This window comes from Anas platyrhynchos, chromosome 8 (assembly GCF_047663525.1).
Source record: "Anas platyrhynchos isolate ZD024472 breed Pekin duck chromosome 8, IASCAAS_PekinDuck_T2T, whole genome shotgun sequence".
In the NCBI taxonomy this organism is placed as follows: domain Eukaryota; kingdom Metazoa; phylum Chordata; class Aves; order Anseriformes; family Anatidae; genus Anas; species Anas platyrhynchos.
Window position 1 is genome coordinate 34,434,226 of NC_092594.1, and position 21,494 is coordinate 34,455,719.

Below are 21,494 nucleotides of genomic sequence, written 5' to 3' on the forward strand. Positions count from 1 at the left end.
CCGTGCGGGCTCGGAGGTGGGAGCCAAAGTAGGGACCCAGTTGGTGCGGCTGCCACAGGCCCTAATTATGGCACTGTTCTAATTGCACTGGAAAAAACCCGAACCCAGCCTCAGAACTTTTGTCAGGAGCACAAGTCGAGCACCTGAAGTGTCTGCAGCACCCTCCAGCACTTCCCACCTCCAGCCTCAATTTGGCCCCACCGCATCCCACAGCATCAGGTCTGGGTGCTGCCCACCCGTGCTGTCCCCGGGCTGGCCCCTCCAAAACCTGATGATTTTATTGACCAAACAAAGAGAGGCCTTGTTTCCCGTTGAGTTTGTTTAATTATTTGTTTAATTATATCACCGCTGGCTTTCCAGTGCTGGGTGTGCCCGTGAGGGGCTTTGATTGCACCCGTGTGCGCTGGTGGCCAAAGGTTCGCTTATCGAGGCGTGTAAATAAAATGCAAACACAACAACACCTCCCGAAAAGCTGACAGGCTGCACGGCTCCCGCAGCCACACGGCAATTTGCATTTTCTTTCCTTCTTTCTGGAAACTTTTTTTTTTTTTTTTTTTTTTATGATCCCGGCCAGATCTGCCTCAAATGCAGCGGGGCCAGGGAGCGGCCGAGGAAATCGGAGAAGCTCCGGGGAAAGGCAGCGGGGCAGGAGCCCGTCCAGGTGCCGCCGGGATGGAGGGCACGGGGAGACGGGTGCCACGGCAATCCCTGAGAGCTCCCTGGGTAGGGAATCTTTGCAAAGCGCTACCTTAAGAAAAGTTGAGCCCTTATTTAAAAGGAAGCGGTGGGTGTGCGCTGGCTGCGTCCCAAGGGCAGAGTAGAACTGGCCTCGACACCCGCACCCCGGGTGCTGGCTGAGCCCGGCACCGCACGCAGGTGTCCGGACGCCTCTCCTCCTCCTCCTTCTCCTCCTCCTCCTCCTCCTCCTCCTCGCTCTCCTCCTCCTTTCTCCTCCTCCTCGTCTTCCTCTTCCTCCTCGCGCCGCTCCACCGCGCTGCAAATGCTCAGCTTCTTCTGGCTGAGGTGAGGGCAGAGGGGACCCGCGGGGGGTGACGGGGACACGAGGGACGGTGGCACAGGAGCGGGACGAGGCGCCCTGTGCCTCCCCGAGGAGTTTCCAAGGCGGGTGTTGGAGCAGTGCCTGCGGTGCCAGAGCTGTGGGGAGAGGGCCTGGGGGCGAAATCCCTCCTTGCCCTGCTTGCCCAGGGGATGCACAGGGCATGGGGCTGCTGTGGGGATGGTTTGGGTAGCGTGGGGGGACGGATAGGGTGGCTGCATGACACTGTGGTGCTCTTGAGTGTGGTGGTCCCAACCGTGGTGGTCCCAAAACCATGGCGGTCCCAAAACCATGGTGGTCCTGGGCCATGGGGAGCAGGGAGCCCCATGCCGGGCGGTGCTGTCGGGTGTCCCCACACCCGTGCCATTTGTCCCCAGCCGTGTTGGCGGCACCCACAAGGGTTCAGGCACAGCTCTGCTCCCTCCTGGGGCTGGCGGCAGTGGCGCTGGGGAACCTTTGTCCCCCTGCAAAGCACCCGGGGGACTTTGGCTCCCTGCTGGGGCAGCTGCAGCCCCATTGCCCCCACGGCTGGAGACGGGCAGGGACGGGGCTGGGGGCTGCGGACACGGCCGGGAGCGGAGCAGAGCCCCCACCGCGCGTGGCCCTCAGGTTGCATTTTCCTGGCCTGCCGCCTCGCTTTGCTCCACAAAACCCCCAGGGAAGGGGTGACGTGAGGTCCCAAAAAAGCTCCCGCAGGGTGCCGGGACCTCACCTCTCCGGCACGGGGCCCTCGCTGCCCGGTCGAGGCGGCAGGATTTCCCTAAGTAGGTCAGGTTAATTTTTTTTTACCGCGTGCAGATTTGCTCGTTACCATGGATATTGTTCAATTACACACCGATAATCCACCCCTCGCCCCAAGAACTCGTGTCGCCACCTTCCTTTCCCCCCTTTTCTCTAAGCGTTCCCAGAAAGGGGTAAGGGGGCACCGCAGGGATGGAGGGGAGGTGGGAGAGTGAAGGTGGATGAGGGACATCTCGGCCAGGAGCTGGGGGAGATGTTTCTGAGCCGGGTGGAGGACAGAAGGGTCCATCGTGTGCATCCTGCCCTGCCCAGACCCCAAAGGGCCAGCACCGGGGACCCCCTGACTATTTGGGGGTGGGCTGCTGGGGGCTCAGGGACTTGGGGGCCTCTGCGCAAAGGGAAAATGACCAAACATCCCCATTTTCCCTACTATCAACTGCTCCCTGCTATTTTTCCCTGCTATTCAAGTCCGACTGGCTCCGTGGACACACAGCGCTTGGCACCCCCCTCTCCCCAGCCCCAAACCCCAAATTAGTGGGGCCGTTCGCATCTCTCTATGCTTCTCCCCCATCTTCTGTGACACAGGAATTGAGCGTGGCAGGAGGCAGGGGAAATATTGTGCTCTGAGGTTTTTTCTTCCCAAGGCAAACTTTATTTTGGGGTAGAAGCGGGTCGCTCGAGGGGTGACAGAGGCGGAGCACCACGGCCGGGGCGATGCCGTGGTGAGCTCCACATCACCCCACAGCCTTCCCCATCTGACATCAGGGTAAGACAGGAGATCGTGAGGACAGCCGGGGGATGCAAAGCAGGTGGCTCTCTTATTTTTCTCTCCCCTTCCTGCTAACGCTGGAGCGAGCAAGGTGACACGAAGGGTGCCACCGGGGCCAGGAGCAGCTTTGGGTTTCCAGGCTGCGTGTTCCTGGCGTTGGGCACCGTGGCCGTGGGGTGGCTCGGGGCCACCCCCGGAGCCCTCGGCGGGCAGCAGGGCTCGGCGTGCCCCTGGGCTCTTTGCCGGGAGCAGCGGTGTGGCCGGGGACGGGAGCATCCCATTTGCTGCCCTGCTGTCAGCGTGAGCCCGTCCCGCTGCCAAGGACACCTCGGCCGTCTTGTGACCGTGGCAGCGAGGTGCGGAAAGTATTAGCGGAGTGTCACCAGCTGTGGGATCGGCCCAGCACCACCCCTGGGCTCTGTCCAGCGCCCCAAAATAGCCGGGAGTCTTTCCAGCAAAGCCGCGAGCGCCGGGCCTGACCCTTGGGGAATGGCAGGTGCGAGCCCAGGCTCTGCCCTTGTGGGATTTAAGTCCCGCAGCCTGGGGAGGGAGGGACGTCAGTGTGGGGTGCAGGGGACACGGGGGACACCCCGCTGTGAGCACCCAACACACACCCAGGTCTTGTTGCTGCGGTGCTGGCCGGGGACGGACCCTACACAGCTGAACCAGGTGGGTGAGGGTGGCCGAGCCCTCTCTGCTCCTGCTGGATTTCGTATTTTGTGTTTGGGGCTGGGCTCCGGCTTCCCACATCCTGCCTGGGTGGCCGTGGGTTCGGCCAGGACCACCCTGAGAGCATCCCTGGTGCCTGGGCGAGCCGGTGTGGCCGAACCCCGTGCCGAGCCCTGTGCCGAGTGCCTCTGTCACCTTTTGTCTGTTTACAAGCTGCTGGCAGCAGCCTCCGTCCTGCCCACGCCGCTCTGCTCCTCTGCTCCCACTCGTGGATTTAGCCGGCTCCTTCCAAACCAAGCGCCCAGCCCTGAGATCAAACGGCCCCGCAGCCGGCCGGGCCCTGCTGCATCCCCACGGGGAGCCACCAGCAGGGCTGAGCCCCCGTGCTTGGGCTAAAAGGGAATTTAGGCAATGTGAAGAGGCTGAGCCGTGCCTAGGGTGCCGTGTGTGCCCCATATCCCCACCGCTGGTGGTGCCGGGGGTGCCCCCGGAGCCCCTTTATGGCAGCGCCCCCAGCCCCTGTCTCGCTGATCCTCTCTTAACCCCAGCCCGCTCTTCTCCTTTCCAGGTGTCTTTTAAAAATGGTCAAGGGGAGCATAGTCCCTGAAGACATCCTGAGCTTCTGTTGCGATGGCCTCCAGGTACCCCGCGTGCCGTGCCCGTCACCCCGAGCACCCCGCACGCTCCCCGTGCCCCGTGGCCACCGCTCCCCACCCCGTAACACCCGACCCCGTGAGCATCAGCGCGGGGCCGGGGGGGATAACCCGGCGTGCTGGCTTCTGCCTAAAACTCTGGCCAGGCTTGCTGCTAACTCCGCTGCAGAAATCTTTGGAGCTCGTTGCTGGCTGGCGCCCCAGGGCCTGCCGGCTCCAGAAATAGCCCTGTCCTTGCGTGCTGCCCGGGTGGGCGCCCCGGCACGCCGCAAACCAGCCCCGGGGGGCTCGTTTTTGGGGAGTTTGGGGTCTGCCGACGTCCCCGTGGGATGGGGCGCCCTTCCCCGTAGGGTTCAGCTCGCCGCCTTCGCTGCCGTCCCCGCCGAGCCGAGGTTTTTGTGCCGTTCCTGGGATGTCTTGGAGCAGTAGCTATGGAAACAGAGGGCTGCTGCTGGAGCGGCTGCGGAAAAAAAAAAAAAAAAAAAAAAATGCTATTCTGAGAGACGGGATGGGAGGGAAGGCTTCGCTCCGAGCCGCCTGCAAAGGCAGCGGGGGAGAGCCGAGGGGAGAAAAGGAGCCGCTGCCGCTGGGATCTGGCAGCGGGGGCTGAAAATGGGGCACGCGGCTGGAGCATGAAGAGGAAGGAAGCGCTGTGATGACGCCCAGACGGCTCTCTCGTGTCTCCTCGGTTGCTCACGGGGCTAACTGAGTTCATCCCTTGTGTAACACAGCCCACTCGGTGTAACACCCCCCCCCGACGGCCCCGCGGCCACCCCAGGCTCTCCAAAACCGCCCTGCGCCGAGCCCTGTGTGGGGCGAGCCTGGGGAGCAGACGTGGCCCTACAGCACCCCGAACAAAGGCGCCTTCCCCCGATAACCCAGCGCCGGCACGGGGCTGATCTGGGGGGTGAGATCCCAGCCGGTGGGCTTGGGGGGGGGATTTTTTTGGGGAGGGGAAGCGACCGGGTCAGCTCCTGCGCTGCACCAGTGCTGATGGATGGCCTGGAGCAGCCAAAGAGCTCTTTTATTTTTTTCCTTTTTGCTGAGGTCTGTAAAATTCCTCCTGGTTGCCCTGCTCCCTGTTGCATTCAGAACATTTTTATCCGTTTCTCCCTGGCGATCAGCAGCTGGGTGTCCCCGGTGCCTGAAGCATCCCACTCCTCTGTGCAGGGGTGTCCGGGGGGGGGAGTTTATTGCAGCAGATTTTGCAGCCAAAATTTGGGACGTGAAAAGCAAACAGCAGCGTGTGAGGGCCACACTCCCAGCGTTCATCACCCACCCCATAACGCCCGGATCCTAACGAGGCCGGGCTAACGCCCCGCAGCCCCGTGCCAGCATCTCGCCCCTCCGCAGGGCTCCACCTCGTGCAGCCGGGAGCCGGGGGAGCGCGAGGAGGCGCCGGGGGCCATGGGGAGCCGCAGCCCCACGGAGGTGCAGATGAGCCAGCTGGTGCTGCCCTGCCACACCAACCACCGCGGCGAGCTCAGCGCCGGGCAGCTGCTCAAATGGATCGACACGGCCGCCTGCCTCTCGGGTAAGGCACCCTGGGCATCTTAAAACCCACAGGTGGGGGTTTGGAGAGCTCGGTTTGAGCTTGGGACCCAAAGTGGGGAGGCAAACGGGCTGCTGCGGGGTGCTTGGAGCAGCACGGGGAGATGGGGAGCAGAAGGGACAAGAGGCTGCGTCCTCCTGTGTGGTGCGGGGCTGCGTGCGGGCGGCAGCGTGCCCGTCCCTGCCCCGCTGCCCACGGCGCTGCTGACGCCAGCCGGGCCGGGCACGGTGCCAGCGAGCTGAGTAATGAGAGCGGCCAGGAGCAGGACGCAGGGGGAGGAGGCTCAGCTCTGCAGCGCACACGGCTTGGTGGGGACACATCAAATGCAGCAGCTGCTTCCCCCCCACACCCCAAAACACTTCCCTCTCCGTATTCGGGGTGCAGCCAGAGCCAGGGCAGCAGGAAAATGGGGCAGCTCTGCAGCCTGGGGGTGGTTCTGTGGTCCTGAGGGCAAGCTGGGCTGTCAGGGTGGCTTTAAAATATTTGTGCTGCTGCCACCGGCTGCTGCGCATCCCCGCCGCCAAACCACCAGCCAGGCAGAGCGAGGTGGTGGGAGCTGCAGCGCGCCCACCCCGCGGGGCAAACCTGGGGCAAAACATTCAGAAAACGTTCACAAATCCCCCAAAGCTGCCCTCAGCTGGGTTCTCCCCCCCCCCGAGGCACGCCGCTGCAGGCTGCTGACGCCGTTTGTTTTTCCTTCCAGCCGAGAGGCACGCCGGCTGCCCGTGCGTCACCGCCTCGATGGACGATATCTATTTTGAGCACACGATTAGGTAAATGCGCTGCTTTCTGCCCGCTCCCGGGGCCGGGGCGTGCTCCTGAAGCTGGGCAGGGCAGAGCCTGGCTGTGCCCAGAGCTTCCCACCCGGCTGTGCTCAGCACCCCGCGGCCGCGCTGAGACGCACGGTGCCGGGTTCTTGGCACCTCTGGACGCGAGCAAGCGGTGTGGTGAAGCACCCACGAACCCGGCCAAACCTGGGAAACTTGCCCCGGGTTTCACCATCACCCCCAGGAAGCTCTAACCCCCCGTTTTTGTCACCTAATGGGTGAGGACGAGCCGCCCCGTGCCGTGTGGGGCTCCGTGAAGCCCGAGGGTGCTCTGGGCAGCTGCAGGTCGCCTCTGTTTTTTCTCCTCCTCCGCTCCTGGGCCTGTTGCTTAAAACTAACCAGATGCACGCTGGGTGCTGCGCACCCCCAGCCCTGCCCCGTGTTCCTGCCCCGTCCCTAACTGCCCCGTATCTCGCTCTTTCTCTCCGCACCAGCCAGAGGTACACAAACCCCCCCGGGCAGCAGCGCGCGAGGAGCGGTGTCGGGTACGGACGTTCGCAGCCCTAGAGCGGCCGGCGTAAAGCGGCGCTGCCGTGAGTTGGGAGCATTAACCCCACTGACACGGCCCCGCGGCTGCTGGCATAACCCCGCTAACGCCCGGGCACGCGGCCCTTGGTGGTGCAGACTCCTGGAGGCAGTGAGGGCTCATTTTTGCTCTTCGTTTCCCAGCGCTGCTCTCTTTCAGAGGACGAGGAGCACTCCCCATCTGGCCACACACTTACCAAAGGCTTTTTCCTCTCGCTGTTGCCAGCGAGCAGCATTTGCTTTTTGCTTGGTCCCAGCCTGGCGTGCATGAGGCTGCAGCTGCTTCTGTGTTTACCCTGATGCCTACCGAGGGCTGGGAGGGCTCCAGCAGCTTGCTGCCAGCAGGCGTGACCCCAAAATTGTGGACACCAGGGGCAGGAGGAGGACAGAGGAGCTGTTTGCTCTGGCAGGAGCGTGCGTGCCCGCGAGGCAGGGGGTGCACGGTCCCCCCGGGCACCTCTGCAGCCCCTCGGGACCCATTTGCACGGGGCTGTTTGGGGGTCCCTGGGCTCAGCAGGGTGTCCCCGTGCCTGCGGGCACTCACACTCCTCGGCGGGGAGACGCTCGGCGCTGTGCAGCCGTGGGTTGTGAGCCTCCACTCACCTCCGTGCCCCTTCCCTTCTCTCTCTGTTTTCCAGCGTGGGGCAGGTCGTTAACATCAAGGCCAAAGTGAACCGAGCCTTCAACTCCAGCATGGAGGTTCGTATGGCACAAACCCCTCCTCTCCCCCCGTGCCTGCCCTGCTTTAAATTCAGCCCCCCCCCATCCTTTCACGGGGGGATATTTGGGGTGAGGAACCCCCGTGGGTGCCTGTGCAACCCCCCTGCCCTGTGTCGGCGGTGCCGTGTCCGTGTGCTCGCCCCCCGGGTGCTCACCCCATGGCTCAGGGTCCCCTGTGCCGTGTCCCCCGCCAGGTGGGCATCCAGGTGAGCTACGAGGACCTGAGCAGCGGGAAGCACTGCAGCATCTGCAAGGCTTACGCCACCTTCGTGGCCCAGGGCCCCCCCGGCACCAAGGTAAGCGCTGCTCAGCGAGCCCCCGAGCCCGGCCAGCGGGGATCCCACCCCGGGACAGGCACAGGGCACAGGGCGCCCACCCACCCCATCCATCACCCGTGCCCAGGTGAAGCTGAAGCCGCTGGCCCCGCAGACGGAGGAGGAGAAGATCGAGCACAGCATCGCCGCCGAGCGCCGCCGCATGCGGCTGGTCCACAAGGACACCCTCAAGGACCTCCTCACCCGCAGCCCCCGCGACACCGGTACCGTGCGTCCCCCCCCGGGGTGGAGCAGAGGGAATTGGGGTGCTGGGTGTGGGGGCAGCCGTGGCGCTGAGCCCCCCCGGTGCTCCCCCCTGAGCAGAGCTGGAGACGCGGGACGGCAGCGTGGTGGTGCCGGCCGAGAAGACGCGGGTGGAGAGCGTGGAGCTGGTGCTGCCCCCACACGCCAACCACCAGGGCAACACCTTCGGCGGGCAGATCATGGCCTGGATGGAGAACGTGGCCACCATCGCCGCCAGGTGCCTTGGGGGGGGCTGCAGATGGGTGCTGGGGACCCCGGGGAGCCGGCAGGGTGGCGGGGATGGGGCCTGGGGTGGGCACACGGGGTGTGGGGAAGGGCGAGCTCATGGCACGGACAGATCCCCTGGGTCTGGCTGTGCTGGGAAGGGGCGTATGGGGTCTGGGGGTGTAGATCCCATGGGATAACCCCCACCCCGCAGCCGGCTGTGCCATGCCCACCCCACGCTGCGCGCCATCGAGATGTTCCACTTCCGTGGGCCGTCGCAGGTCGGGGACCGCCTGGTGCTCAAAGCCATCGTCAACAATGCCTTCAAAAATAGGTGGGTGCCCTCAAAAATGGGTGGGTGCCCTCAAAAACAGCAGGGTGCCCTCAAAAGGACCCCCCCAGACCCCCTCCCACGGCCCCCTGTGCCTCACCCCTTCTCTGCCCCCTGCCCAGCATGGAGGTGGGGGTCTGCGCCGAGGCGTACGACCAGGAGATGTCCGTCAGCAGGAGGCACATCAACAGCGCCTTCATGACCTTCGTGGTGCTGGACGAGGAGGGCCAGCCCCGCACCCTGCCCATGGTCGTGCCCCAGCCGGGGGTAAGGAGAAAAACCCACATTTTGTCCCCAAATTTGTCCCCACCGCAGCGTGAATTGCAGCGTGAGGGAGCAACGTGGCTGCAGCCTCCTGCATGGTTCTGCACCTGGGTTTGGGGCCCTAAAGCCAGGATTTCTCGCTGTCCTGCTTCCACCGACCCAGCACATCCCAGTTCGGGGCAGGGAGTGCCGGGATTTCCCAAATTCCTGCTGCTGGTGGGCTCCGTGTCCATCTCCGACACCCCAAAATGGTTCTCAGTTAGCCTCCAGCAGGATGGGGCTTCGCCCTTCACCCCCTCGCTGCTGAACGTTTTCCCCCAAAGCTGTATTCCCGCCCCCTTTCCTCTTACCCTGCTGTGCTTTTCCCGTGGGTCAGGACGGAGAGAGGAGGTACAGAGAAGCCAGCGCCAGGAAAAAGATTCGGCTGGACCGGTGAGTGGAAAAAACACCTGGGGATGGAGGAAGGAGAGCGGGGAGCCGGGAGCCGCCACCCCCAGCACTGGGGAGCAGGGGCATGGTTTGTGCCGTGCCCTAAGGGGAACGGTTCCCCCCTCCTGCAGGAAATACGTCGTGTCCTGCAAGCAGAACGAGGTGCCTCTCTCCGTGCCCTGGGACCAAAGCAACAAGGTAGGGAGCCCGTGGGCAGCGCCGCCTCCTGCCTGGGGCACCTCCAGCCCCTGACTCGCTGCCCTGCCGCAGGTTTACCTGAGCTACAACAACGTCTCCGCGCTGAAGACGCTGGTAGCCAAAGCAAACTGGGCGCTTGCCAGGGAAAAGGAGAAGGTACCGGCCCCCGCCCTGGCTCCCTGAGCCACCCCCCAAAATTGGGACGTGCCGTGGGTGTGCCCCAGCCCTGCCCTGCACCCCCCAGGTGCGGATATACACGCTGGAGGAGGACAAGTTCCTGTCCTTCCGCATTGAGATGTCCGTCCGCATCGCCGCCGGCCAGGCCTTCTCCCTGCTCTCCGACCTGCGGCGCCGCCACGAGTGGGACAGGCACTACGCGTGAGTGCTGCGAGGGGACCCCTTCCCCAAAAACATATCCGTGAGGCTGAACGTCCTGTGACCGGCGCCCTCCCGCCCCGCAGGAGCGCCGAGCTGGTGCAGCAGGTGGACGAGGACGACGCCATCTACCACGTGCTGAGCCAGACGCTCAGCCACGAGAACAAGCCCCAGGACTTCGTCATCCTGGCGTCCCGGCGGAAACCCTGCGACAAAGGGTGAGCGGCGGCCCCGTGTCCCCGTCCTCCCGTCCCCGTCCCCGTGGCCTTTCTCACCTCCTGCCCTCCTCCCCAGGGACCCCTACGTGGTGGCGTTTCGCTCGGTGACGCTGCCCACCCACCCGGCCTGCCCCAGCTTCACGCGGGGCGAGACGCTCTGCTCCGGCTTCTGCGTGTGGCCCGAGGGGGAGGAGACGAGCAAGGTGAGCTGCCGCAGCCCTGCCCCGTTCACACCGCGTGCCCGACCCTAAATCCCCGTCTCCCGCACCCCGCAGGTGGCCTACTACAACCAGGCGACGCCGGGGTACCTGGCCTACGTCACCACCAACGTGGCCGGGCTCTCCTCCGACTTCTGCGCCACCTTCGAGGCCTGCGAGAGGTTCCTGCTGAAGAACAAGGACGACCTGATCGCGCGCATCAGGGACCTCTAGGCTGCCTGGGGGGCTTGGCGGATGGACGGATGGATGGATGGACAGACGGACAAGGCGTTGGCAAGGAGGAAGGGGCACCTGGGCAGTGGGACGGGGCGCTCGGGCCCTGCCTCCCCGTGGAATTTGGCCCAAGAGAGGTCGGAGGGACGAGGATGGACACGGGAATGCGTCGCCCTCGCGCCGACACATCACATACCTAGCCTTTTATTTTCTTTCTTTTTCTTTCTAATTTTGTAAGCTGCTGTACAGGACTTGATTTTCTAGTTCGATTAATGCTACTTTAATCTTTGTAGGATCCAAACTCTTCCCCAAACTGATTTATTATTATTATTTTTTAACTCTTTCTTTATGGGGAAATGTTCTCACAGCAGCGGGGCGGGCACAAACACGGAGGTGCTGCTGCCCCCCTGCACATCCCGGGCTGGGACACGGCTCTGGGGCCCTGCTGCCCCTCGGCTCCCTGCTCAGAGCAGAAGGCAATGGACACAGCAGGCAGAAAATGGGGTGTTCTTGCAGGGTTTTGGGTTTTTCTCAGCTCTGGGCAAGCTGGAAGCAGAGGCTGGGCTGCCACCGCGACTCCATGCTGGAGCCGTGCCTCTCCCACACCCAAAAACTCGGATTTTCCACCCAAGATGCTGGTGGGATGCCTGTACTGAGCTGAAATCCCGATCCCATCAGGCTGCCCTGCAGTTCTGCCGCCAACTGGGGCTGCAGGGGCATGTGGAAAGGCAGCAATAAAAGTGCATTAAAAGGGAAAAAAATATTTAATGACCTGTGCATCTGCTTGGGGGTGGCGGGGCAGGGATGTGGGGCCACAGACACAGGGCTGCTCCACGCTACCGCTCACAGGGGATGGGGCAGGGGGGGCTCCTGCCTGGCTTTTTCCCCGTCACCTTTGTACCCTGTCCCCAGGAGGGTGCTTTGCCCCCCGATAAACCCAGGGGCTCCGGCCAGGTGCTCGCAGCCCCATCGCTGCCGTATCTCAGCCCACGGCCATCCCCTGCAGGGCCCCCGCCGGGCTGCCACCTCCCCCAGCCCTGTTATCACAGGAGATAAAGGTGTTATCACGGGAGATAAAGGCTTTCCCAGCTCGTCCCCAAACGCTCCCCTTCACTGCCACCTTCCTCAACTGGTGCCAGCGTGGAGATTTGGGGTGCCTGAGCAGGATTCCCCCAGCAGGGCACCACAGACTTCTCCCCCAGAAAGGTGTCTCTTCAATACCCACAGCGTGGGCAGGTATTTGATATCTTCCTGGGTGTTTGATACCTGCCCAGGCTTTTTCTTTCCCCCTCCTGTTGACCCTGCGTGCTGCCAGGGGTCAGAGCGGGCTTTGGCCGGACTTTGCTGAAAGTCCACCCAAAGCAGGCAGTGCCTGGGTGCTGACGCAGCGCCCGTAGCGGGGATAAAAGGGGCTCGGAAACCCGCTCTGCAGCCCCAGCGGGGTGACCTGGCTGACATGGAGACACCCGGCCCCAACCAGGGCCCGACGCTGACCACGACGGAGCCCTCCAACACGGTGAAACTGCTGCACCTGCTCCTCCTCTCCGCCTCCTGGGGGATGCAGATCTGGGTGACCCTGGTGGCAGGTAGGCTGCGGTCCCCGCACGCCCCTGGCCGTGGCTGCGTGCCCGGGACCCATTTGCTGTCCCCTCGGCAGGGCTGGTGATGCGCAGCCGCCTCCCCCGCCACACCTCCGGCCTGGTGCAGAGAGAGCTCAGCCCTTACTACTTCCACATCGGCTCCACCTGCGCCTTCCTCAACCTGACCCTGTTTGCCATGCACCACCCCAGCGAGCTGCTCAGCGAGGAGGAAACCACACAGGTAGCAGTCCCCTGCTTTTACAGGCCAGCTGGCTGCACCCTGCAGCCCTAACCCCAGCTTCATTCCGCTCTGTGAACAGCAACGAGCTCCACATGTGGCTTATTTTAAAAGAAATAACAGCATCCAGCTTTCAGCGAGCCTTCAAGGTGGGTTTAATTCACTGTGGGCCTTGCTCCCCTCTTGCAGATCATCATCTTCTTTGTCTGCGTGGCCGTCTCCGCGCTGAACACGCAGTGGTTGGGGCAGGCCAGCTGCGACATCGCGGCGGAGATGCACCGCATCGAGCGCGCCCATGGGCTGGGGCAGGAGGTGGGGCTGCTCGCCGGGGGGGCCTGCAGGGAGCTGCGCGCCTCTGACCCCGGCTACAGGCAGCTGGCCCGGCAGCTCGGCCTCTACCGCGCCGCCTCCACCCTCTGCGACCTCTGCTGCATCGCCTGCAACGGCGCCAGCCTCTACCGCCTGGCCACCCACCTCTCCACCCTGTGAGCACCGCTGCAAAGTGACCCTGGGGTTCGGAGTTTCGCCATCCCCAGAGGTGCCGGAGCTCTGTTTGTGCACAGCGCAGCGATTTGGAAATAACTAAACAGAACGCCCACCTGCTTGCTTGATTTCGAGCTGTCCGAAGGCAGAACTGGAAAGGGAAATGTCCTTCGTGATCGAAGCAGAAGCTGCTATGGCTGGAGAGCTTGTCGGTGCCCTCTGAACGTGATGTTTCCAAACCTGCAGCTTTGGGACAGAGAAATTTGGGATTCAGAATTAATTTTGATTAAAGTGGAAGCTCCTACAGAAGCACTGAGGGCTACGTTGCCACTACCAGTGATGGATAAGGCTGTTGGGTTCGGGTCTAGAATTACCGTTTGTTGTTCACTTTTAGTATTTCACCCGGGGAGAAAAAATGATCACCCCATTGATTAGGCAGGAGTCAGGCTGCTTAAAATAGACACCTTTATTTCCCTTTCATATAGGTAGCAAAAGTCAGTACAAGGCACCGCTGCAGACAAAGAGCTCTGATTTCCTGGGGCTGGCAGCAGAGCTGATCAGCTGCTGCTGAATCCTCAGAGCCAGAGCAGTCCATGCAGGAGCCTGCCCGCACTCAGCTCGTGGCAGCAGGCAGGTTGTCACCCCGGACCACTGCTGTTAAACCCTGGCACCTGCAGCCCACCTCGCAGGGCAATCCGTGATTTTTCACAGGTAAGTTCGTTCCCAGCTGCTGTGGCTTCAGCTGCAGCCAACGTCTGGCAGCGCTTCAGGTTTGTTTCAGGACCCCACGCAGCCTGTCAGAGAGGAGACCTTCTGCAAGCCAGCTGGATTTCTATTTAAACAAATAATCCCCTCTTGTAAGCCCTTCGTTCTCCTCCTATGCTTCTTTGCTGGAAGTTTCCCCACGTGCCAAGATTATTTCTCCCCTGAAGCGTCCGAGGTGTTTTTGTGCAAGCAGAAGTTTGCGTTCTGTGGCTGAGACAGAACAGAACCAACTGTTTCTTGCACCAGGTTCCTTGTTTCACTCTCAGCGTCGCAGCCGATGCACCTTCCTGCCAGTGAAGTACTTCTTGGAGAAAGGAGAACGCTTCACAAACGCCAGAACTGTCGGCGTCCCAGCCTTCACAAAATACCTGCAAAGATTAAAAGGAGCGCTTGGGTTTCCCTGCATCTGGCAAAAGGTCCTGCAAAGCAAAGCAGGTGACTGCTGCCCAGCTCTATGAAGGCTGACGAGCTTTTTGGCTGGTTGGCAGAGCCAATCCCACATCCGAGGAGTGTTTTATAACACAAAGCTTCTCCCAGCAACTACTGCCGTGCTGCGGGCCTTCCCCAGCTAGCTACAAGACGGTGCAAGCTAACAGCACAAGCTTTACAGCAGTTTTTTTTTCCACCAACAGCCAATTCTTTTCTCTAAACAACACTTGAAAGGCAATTCCAGGGAGTGAAACTGTGCTGCATGCTGGGTGGGGACCTGCCCGCACAGCGTTATGAACAGTGAGAGCATTGTTCACCGTCACCACGCTGCTGTGTGTAGCCCAACTCCCCCTTCCCATCTCTATCCAGCCCTGGAGAGAGTTGTGCATTTTTTTTGGGGGGGGAAGAAAACAAAAAACAAGTCACTGAAACCAGCCACAAAGCCACGTGGCCCTGGTGCCTTACATCTTCCTCGCTTTGAGATGGCCACGAGTCAGGGCTGTTAAATCAGAGGAAAAAACTGCCCTTAAAGCTGAAAGCTGGTGCTTGGTGCCTTCGTGCTCCCCCTGGAAGCGAACAGGTCCAGCCTCACCTTTGGTGCTGCAGCGCTTGTAGCAACGTCTGGTCTGGGTTCAGCTCGTACATTTCTGCTCTTTCTTCATCTTCAAAGTAGAGCTGAAGAAATTTGGGAGGGTTATTACAGGCTTCGGATACAAGAAGGCAAACTACTACGCTGTTGCAAGCCCAGTAGCAGCACAGCAGAAACCTACCAGAGGTTTATCAAACCTCTGTACCTTGACCTGACTGTGTCACACTGTTTTCAGCCACGCACGCCGCTTTGTGTCAATTCAAAGTCTTCCAGGTACCGACCAGCTTAGCCTCTCGTGGCAGCAGCAGCAGGAACACAAAACACAGGGGCTGCTCCTGTGCCTTACAGCACAGCAACCCCAATCTCCTGGGATTTCACCTTTTAACAGGTGAAACGTAGCAACGGCATGAATTAAACGGAGTGGGTTTTAAAGAAATCCATTCTGTTTGTTTAAATAGAAGAGATTCAGATCTGGCCGTGCCTTATGTTGTCCGTACACGCACGCAGCTACAATCCCAGTTTCTGATCTGGCAAAGTACACAGACGCTGGCCTTTTGGACCTGCCTGCCCACCGCACTACCGGCTGCCCTGCCGCCTGGCACGTGTCAAGGGGAAAATGAGACAAACAGCAACAGCTCTCTAGGTACAGCTCCTGAAAAGCGCTCCAAACCTGCTGTAGCCACAACAAAACCACACTGACTTGATGGGTTTAACTGGGTGGGTGTTTATCTGCCATCAATTAGGTCTGAAATTATTATTATTTTAAATATTATTTGGATTGGACAATTTCACCACAACAAAGTTAAAAAAAAAAACAAAAACAAGCAGCCTAACAGCCCGATGGTAAACAGATAACGGTGCCATTGCCTTCATACACACAGAGATGCTCAACCTCCCAAAGAAACAAACTCAAATAGAAGTCAAGTTTCTTACCTCAAGATTGCCGGGAAGGTATTTTCTTTCTAAATCCCAAGGAGGCAACTCAGCAAACATCACTGTTAAATGATCAATAAATCTAAAAAAAAAAAAAACAAATCATACTTGTTATCTTAGTGTTCAGTTTAATTTGTACAGTTGGCATGTGAATAATGGGAAAAATAAGTTAACAAATCGGTCTGTGGACCGAAAATAAGTTTAGATGTCTGCAAGTTTAATAGCTTCTTCCTTTGAAGCTCATTGCTTTTGCCATGAGACCAAGGCCCTGGTTTAACTCATACTACTGGTTTCAAACTTGAACAGTGCAGGAGCAAGTTATTTTTAGTTTTTCTTTTCACACTGAAAAAAGGTGTGAAAATAAACTCTGTGATTTTTTAATCTACAACTCATTTCCCTTGGTCCCATCAGCACCGTGCTCCACCAGATCAGCGCTCAGAATATGCTCATGTGTCAGTCACTTGTTTATTTTGGCACGTCGGGAGAACTGGAAGCACCAGCTCCTGGAACTTGTTCCAAGAACCCATTTTCACTGTTTTTGGTCATGAAAAGAATACTGTGTAAGAACTACAGCTTTACTAATCTGTTTGCACTGTATTTTTAAGTTGTAATGCTGTTAGTGGATCTGAAGAATGCATATGTCCCTACAACAAAATGTTACAAATTTCGAGTTTGTTTAAATTTGCCAGACCAGAAACTGAAGTTTATGTCAGGAAAGTGGAGGTCCCAGCCAGTCACTTGCTTATAGTCTGTAAGGTCTACAGCACTTCAGAAAAGCCTAGTGGCTCATTAGTGATCCCGAGAAGCTCCTTTATGGAGGCATTTTTTTTTTAGTTTAATCCTCTTGTCAAGACCCATGTATTTGGAGGGCTTCAAAGCAGCACCTTGGTGAACCTCTGAAACCCGTGCATGCAGATGGGTCACAAATATTGCTGCCCACTGGTCTAGGCTTGCAGAGTAGGCCCCTTTAATCGCACTGGCTAGACATGTATGATGTGTTTCTCTGAACCATAAATGTAAGCAGTATCTAGATTTTGGCCCTCAAATATTTTAAAGCAGCATTTGTAGGTCACAGATCCCTTCCAACCTGAATTATTCTCAGGAGGTCATCCAGCGCAACCTCCTGCTCAAAAGCAGGGTCAGCTAAGAGATCCAAGCTCTGGAGCTACTTCACTGGCATGAAATGATGTTTCACTTACTGGCTGTTGACATTTACTCAACTTCTCCTTCATGCCAGAACGCTGCTGACAGTGCATTTACCTGGAGTTCTCGTGGAAAGCCTCAATGAAGTCTGTCTGCTCGTGCTCGGGATACAGAAAGAGGACAGGCCAGTTCAGGTTGCCATCAGCATCCAAGTGCACCTTGGCCCCTGTGGCATTGTGAGAGTGGAACCCGTCTAAAGATATCTCAGCCAGACCATCAGATATGTCCTCTTCTTCATTTGAGGGTTCAAGAACCAGCTTGATATTTCTTTCCTAGTGGGGAGGAAGGAGATTAAAAATAAAATAAAATAAAATAAAGTGTATGTGTGGAGATAAGATCAGAAAAATTAGCAGTAAAAGGACAAATTGTGTCACTCTCGTTAATGAATCTGCTCTTAAGCATTCCACCAAAAACTTGGGTGACTGCTCTTCCCTACAGATTCCAGAACCTCAGCCAGGTACCCAGACTGCTCATAAAATGAGTGATGAGAGGTGGGAATCCAGAGGAGCTAGCATGCGGAGAAAAAAAGGCCTGGGAAGACATGGGGAAAGGGATGCAGCTGAAGTTCTGTTCTTTGGGACCTAGCAAGCATAACTTCAGGGTGCAATCACATGCAGCAGCTCCTGAGTGCTCCTCTTGGATGCTTGGTCCATCTCCTAACACCAGGTTTGTATTTTGCATTAGTTGTTACCTAAAATATGGAAACAGCCCTGGGAGCTGGGGCTAGAACCAAGCACATAAGGAGAATCAGGGCTGTCTCTCAGTATTTTTAGTGCTAGCCCTCAAATCTGCACAGGAAAACAAATCCTTGGAGACAAACAAGAAGAAAAAAAAAAAGAAGAAACAATACACAAATCCCCTCACTGACCCACCTTTATCGCTGCCAGCAAAGTTTCCTTTTGACCTTGTTCTTTCTTCTCTATCACCTTTGCTTTCCTCGCGTCCCGCTCCGCAGCTCGCTGCGTGTAAGAGAAGATTGCACCACGTTCAAACACAGCAAGTCACTGCCCATCATCACTCCGCTGCTGAGTGGAGAAATCAGCCTGGATCTCCAGAAGGGCTCCAGCTTTTTTCCCTCCACATCTCAACAACACATGCTGTGCAGAACCACCTCTCAGTTCTGCTTTGGGGAGAAATTACACTGCAGAGAAACTTGCACAGAGTACTCTCTGGCCAAAGAGCTTCTAGATGCAAAGCAGGCAGAACAAATCCTGAAATAAGCACAGTAGATGCTAGACTCCCGTAATACTTACCTTTAATTTGTCAGCTTTAGCTCTCATTTCCACAAGCTTTTTCTCTTTTGAGTCTATTCGCAAGCCCTCCTCACACCATGCTATTGCTTCAGAGAAATTCTTTAGCTCCATGTGACAGAGAGCTCCTGGAAGGATTAAGACTTTAAGTGTCTGGCGTTGGAGTTGGTATATGACTAGTACACAACATGGTGGTTATAAAAACAGCTTTAGGCCTAGCGCCTTCCAAAGGCATGTATGGCAACACATGCTATTGTTTTGCGGGGTCATGTTCAATCACAGACTTCCAGCAGGTGTGGTGAGCCGAGAAGAAAATCTAAAACATTTTAGCAGCTCTAGCACCACTCGCTAGTCTAGTCACAAGTCTGTGAAGGATGAGAGCAGTGTCTGTTACGAGCAAAATTTCATCATTACAATTAACATTTCAGTATGTTTCAAAAGGAAAAATAAAGCAGTAATTTACACAGAATGACAAATAATGAAAAAAAAACAACCCTGCACTAAAAGCAAGTATTGTGGAAAGCAGTAAAAGTTATGCTATCTTCTATAGAAAATGGTTCAGTTAATGCCTCTTTTACGAATAGGGAAGCTGAAGAGCAAAAAGATAGCACTTTGATTGAAAATCCAATACAAAACACAAAGCTATGTACTGGAGAGAAACAGCAACAGCAGAACAAGAGAAGAGATCTAGTACAGTAACAGTTTTACTTTTCTGAAATGAATGCAGTCCTGAAGGAAAGATGCACACTCACAGCAATTTAAGGTTTATAAGCAGTTACTTAAACCACAGAAACATGCAGTGAAAAAAGGCAACAAAATTCCACTCTGAGGTTTGTAACTACAAGAGGGTAACAAGTAAACACAACGTATTTAAAGCTGTTTTGAGGGGATGTTCCTTGCACTCCATGCAGTAACACAGGCTTTAACACTTACCTCTTATGATTGCTTTGAGGTGGGTGGGCTTCAGCTTTTTTGCTTGGATCGCATCATTGAGGGCAGAACGGTAGTTACCTATAAACAAAATAAAACTGCTTAGAAACTTGGATTTACACTTCAAATCCAAGCAGCAAAATCCCTAAGCAACAAAATAGCTTGTGTGGGGACTGTAGTTCACCACTTCTACATTCACCAGGAGACAAGAGGGGGAAGAAGGAGCAAACCTAGAGCAAGAAGTGCAAGGACAGGAGTCAGACAGGTGAAAGATAAACCATGCGACTGAAGAGATAATCTGCCAACTGCAACATGCAAAAGCATTAAAAGGCCAAGAACAGCCTCTTTGCTGTAGCAGTAGTGTTGGGTGGTAGATTTAGGACATGGTGAGTGGCAAAATTTGTTGCTTCAGGAGATGTTTGCGAGCAGTGCAGGCCCTACACACAGCTGGGCTCCAGATTGAGCCAGGTTTTCAGGGTTCCAGACGTCTTTTTTTACCACAAATAAGCTATTTATCATGCTGTATCACAAGAAAAGGAGATTTAAAACAGGAAAGCACAGCAGGAAAGCAGCTCTGGACCCCTCACCCAGGTGGAAGTGCGCGGCCCCCCTGTTGGTGTGCAGCACGGCGTTGAGCTCTGCGTCCTCGCACTTCTTCTTCAGCCCCTCGCTGTAGGACACGACGGCCCTGCCGTAGTCCTTCTCCCTGAAGTACTCGTTGCCTTCGTTTTTGTACATCTTGGCCAACTCTGCAGGGCGGCACCGGGCGCAGCTGCCTCAGAGGAGACCGCGCTGCCCCACCACCCCCGGGGGCACCCCCAGCGCTGAGGGGCGACCCCCACCGACCTCCCCAGCCCCAAACCTGCGGGCTCCTGCTCCTCGTCGAACAGCAGGGACTGCAGGCAGGCCAGGTCGGGCTGCCGCGCCGCGTCGATCTCGGCCGGGCACCGCTTCATGAACATGGGGATGGCCTCCAGCTCCTGCGGGAACACTCCTCGCCTCAGCCCGCGCCGCCATCTCGCTGCTGTGCTCCCCCAGCTCCCCCACACCGCCTCACCTGCTCCCAGGTGTCCGGGTTGAAGCCGCCCCGGTACCTCCGAGCCTCGCCGCTCCCCTCAGGCTCCGCCATGGTGCTGCCGAGCCCGCCCCGCTCCTCACGGCCCGGCCCCAGCGCCTCAGCGCGGCGCCGCCTCAGCCCGCCCTCTCCTACCCCCCCCCCGCCGCCATTTTGCCCGCCCAGCGCCTGAGGGGGAGCCGGGGGAGTCCCTCAAACCCTGCCCTGATTCTTTGTACAGCCCCAAAAAGCCCGTCCCGGTGGTGTGGAAGGGTCTCGGTTATGCCTTGCCCTGCTTTTAGCTCTGTGATGGTAGCGCAGGGTCTGCTTTGGGTCTGTCCAGGTGGTGGGAGCAGCTCGGGGAAACCAGAGCATCGCTGGACCCTCGGGAGGGACCAAAGCAGCTTTTCTGAGGCAGGAAAATGAGCTGGCTTCACCTTTTGCAGCTGTTCTGCAGTGGTTATCAGTCCTGAGATAAATATATACAGATAAAATGCACCCAAGAGTTTCTGGAGTCACAAGCAGGAGCAAGCAGGGCCCCTGTGTGCAGCCCCTCTGGAACTTGGCTCCCTGAGCCAGGTGCAGAAATTGGGCAAATCTGTTTGGAAATTTGGACCTGGTCACGCAACGTGCATACACCGCTACACCTGCACCTGAGGAAGGAAAGCACAAGAGTAACACACAGGGCTCCAAGATCCTCGTTCAGGCTGTGCTGCAAACTATCTTGGGGGAAGAGGGGGCTCCGTTTCCACTTTGTCAACGTGCTTGTCTGTGGAAACACTACCCCACCTTCCAAATAGCACGCGACCTGCAGAAGGAAAACACTCGCATGTTTGAAATTTCCTCTGCACGCATTTACTGGAATTTCTCTGGTGTCAGTGAGAGTCCCCCAGCTTCCCCACACTCCCCTGTCCAGCAGGTGATCTGCCAGGAAAAGAGCCAAAGCTCGCACCCCTCTGAATCACATGTTTTGCTGAGTTGATAACTTTACCTCAACAAATAAGGCCGTTGCTGTGACCTTACACTGCTTTTGCACCCGAGTGTAACTGCAGTGTAAGGCAGGTCTTGAGGGCAATGATCCTGCCTCAGATGAGGGGGAAGGATTGTATGACCTGGGAACACAAGTAGAGCAGTGGCTCTGCCATGAAGTCCTACGTGGCAGTGGCCCTGTTGTTGCTGGTATATCTAGATGCAGCAGGTCCAGAAGCTGCAGCATGGGGAGAGGCAATTCTCCCCAAAGATCTCCCTGTGCAGGGCTGGACAGTGGTCACATAAGGGTTCATGGGGAGATGTCAGCAGTGTGACAGGGATGGGTGCATGCTCAGTGTTCAGCACTGTCAAATGCTTGCAGGAACGAGGCTGGGAAGGATCTCGCTGTCCCTACCTTTGGGGCTACTGCCACATCCTTTGCTTGTTGGAGTTTGTGGAGCCCAGCCATGAACGTGTGGGACAGCACACCCCATGGGGACAGCAGGGCACTTTGTGGGACTGGTGATGAG

The 21,494-nt window shown here is 57.7% G+C and overlaps 3 protein-coding genes across 8 annotated transcripts; 2 read left to right on the forward strand and 1 right to left on the reverse strand.

The window, feature by feature from the left end:
- The first annotated feature begins 579 nt into the window (after positions 1-579).
- On the forward strand, positions 580-11,304 carry ACOT11 (acyl-CoA thioesterase 11). 6 transcript variants are annotated; one of them, XM_038182964.2, is made up of 18 exons: positions 665-723; positions 3,805-3,877; positions 5,243-5,423; positions 6,145-6,214; positions 6,703-6,753; positions 7,432-7,492; positions 7,708-7,809; positions 7,916-8,051; positions 8,152-8,308; positions 8,510-8,629; positions 8,749-8,893; positions 9,267-9,322; positions 9,451-9,517; positions 9,590-9,673; positions 9,762-9,895; positions 9,979-10,110; positions 10,187-10,313; positions 10,386-11,304. In XM_038182964.2, the coding sequence occupies exons 2-18, from the start codon at positions 3,818-3,820 to the stop codon at positions 10,539-10,541; spliced, it is 1,839 nt and encodes a 612-aa protein (XP_038038892.2). In that variant the 5' UTR covers positions 665-723; positions 3,805-3,817; the 3' UTR covers positions 10,542-11,304. The 6 variants fall into 6 exon arrangements, with proteins under 6 accessions (XP_038038890.2, XP_038038891.2, XP_038038892.2 ...); XM_072042185.1 differs by lacking the exon at positions 665-723 and adding an exon at positions 883-1,023; XM_038182962.2 differs by lacking the exon at positions 3,805-3,877 and having other exon boundaries at positions 580-723.
- A 663-nt stretch (positions 11,305-11,967) lies between these two features.
- On the forward strand, positions 11,968-13,155 carry TMEM205 (transmembrane protein 205). The gene is made up of 3 exons (XM_027462430.3): positions 11,968-12,127; positions 12,199-12,362; positions 12,549-13,155. The coding sequence occupies exons 1-3, from the start codon at positions 11,998-12,000 to the stop codon at positions 12,846-12,848; spliced, it is 594 nt and encodes a 197-aa protein (XP_027318231.3). The 5' UTR covers positions 11,968-11,997; the 3' UTR covers positions 12,849-13,155.
- Positions 13,156-13,290: 135 nt separating this feature from the next.
- Positions 13,291-20,156, reverse strand: TTC4 (tetratricopeptide repeat domain 4). The gene is made up of 10 exons (XM_027462428.3): positions 19,999-20,156; positions 19,804-19,921; positions 19,529-19,690; positions 18,945-19,022; positions 18,015-18,139; positions 17,634-17,720; positions 16,819-17,033; positions 15,559-15,640; positions 14,629-14,711; positions 13,291-13,975 (listed from the first exon to the last, which is right to left on the reverse strand). Exons 1-10 carry the CDS (start codon positions 20,068-20,070, stop codon positions 13,870-13,872), a joined length of 1,128 nt encoding a protein of 375 aa, XP_027318229.1. The 5' UTR covers positions 20,071-20,156; the 3' UTR covers positions 13,291-13,869.
- Positions 20,157-21,494: the final 1,338 nt, after the last annotated feature.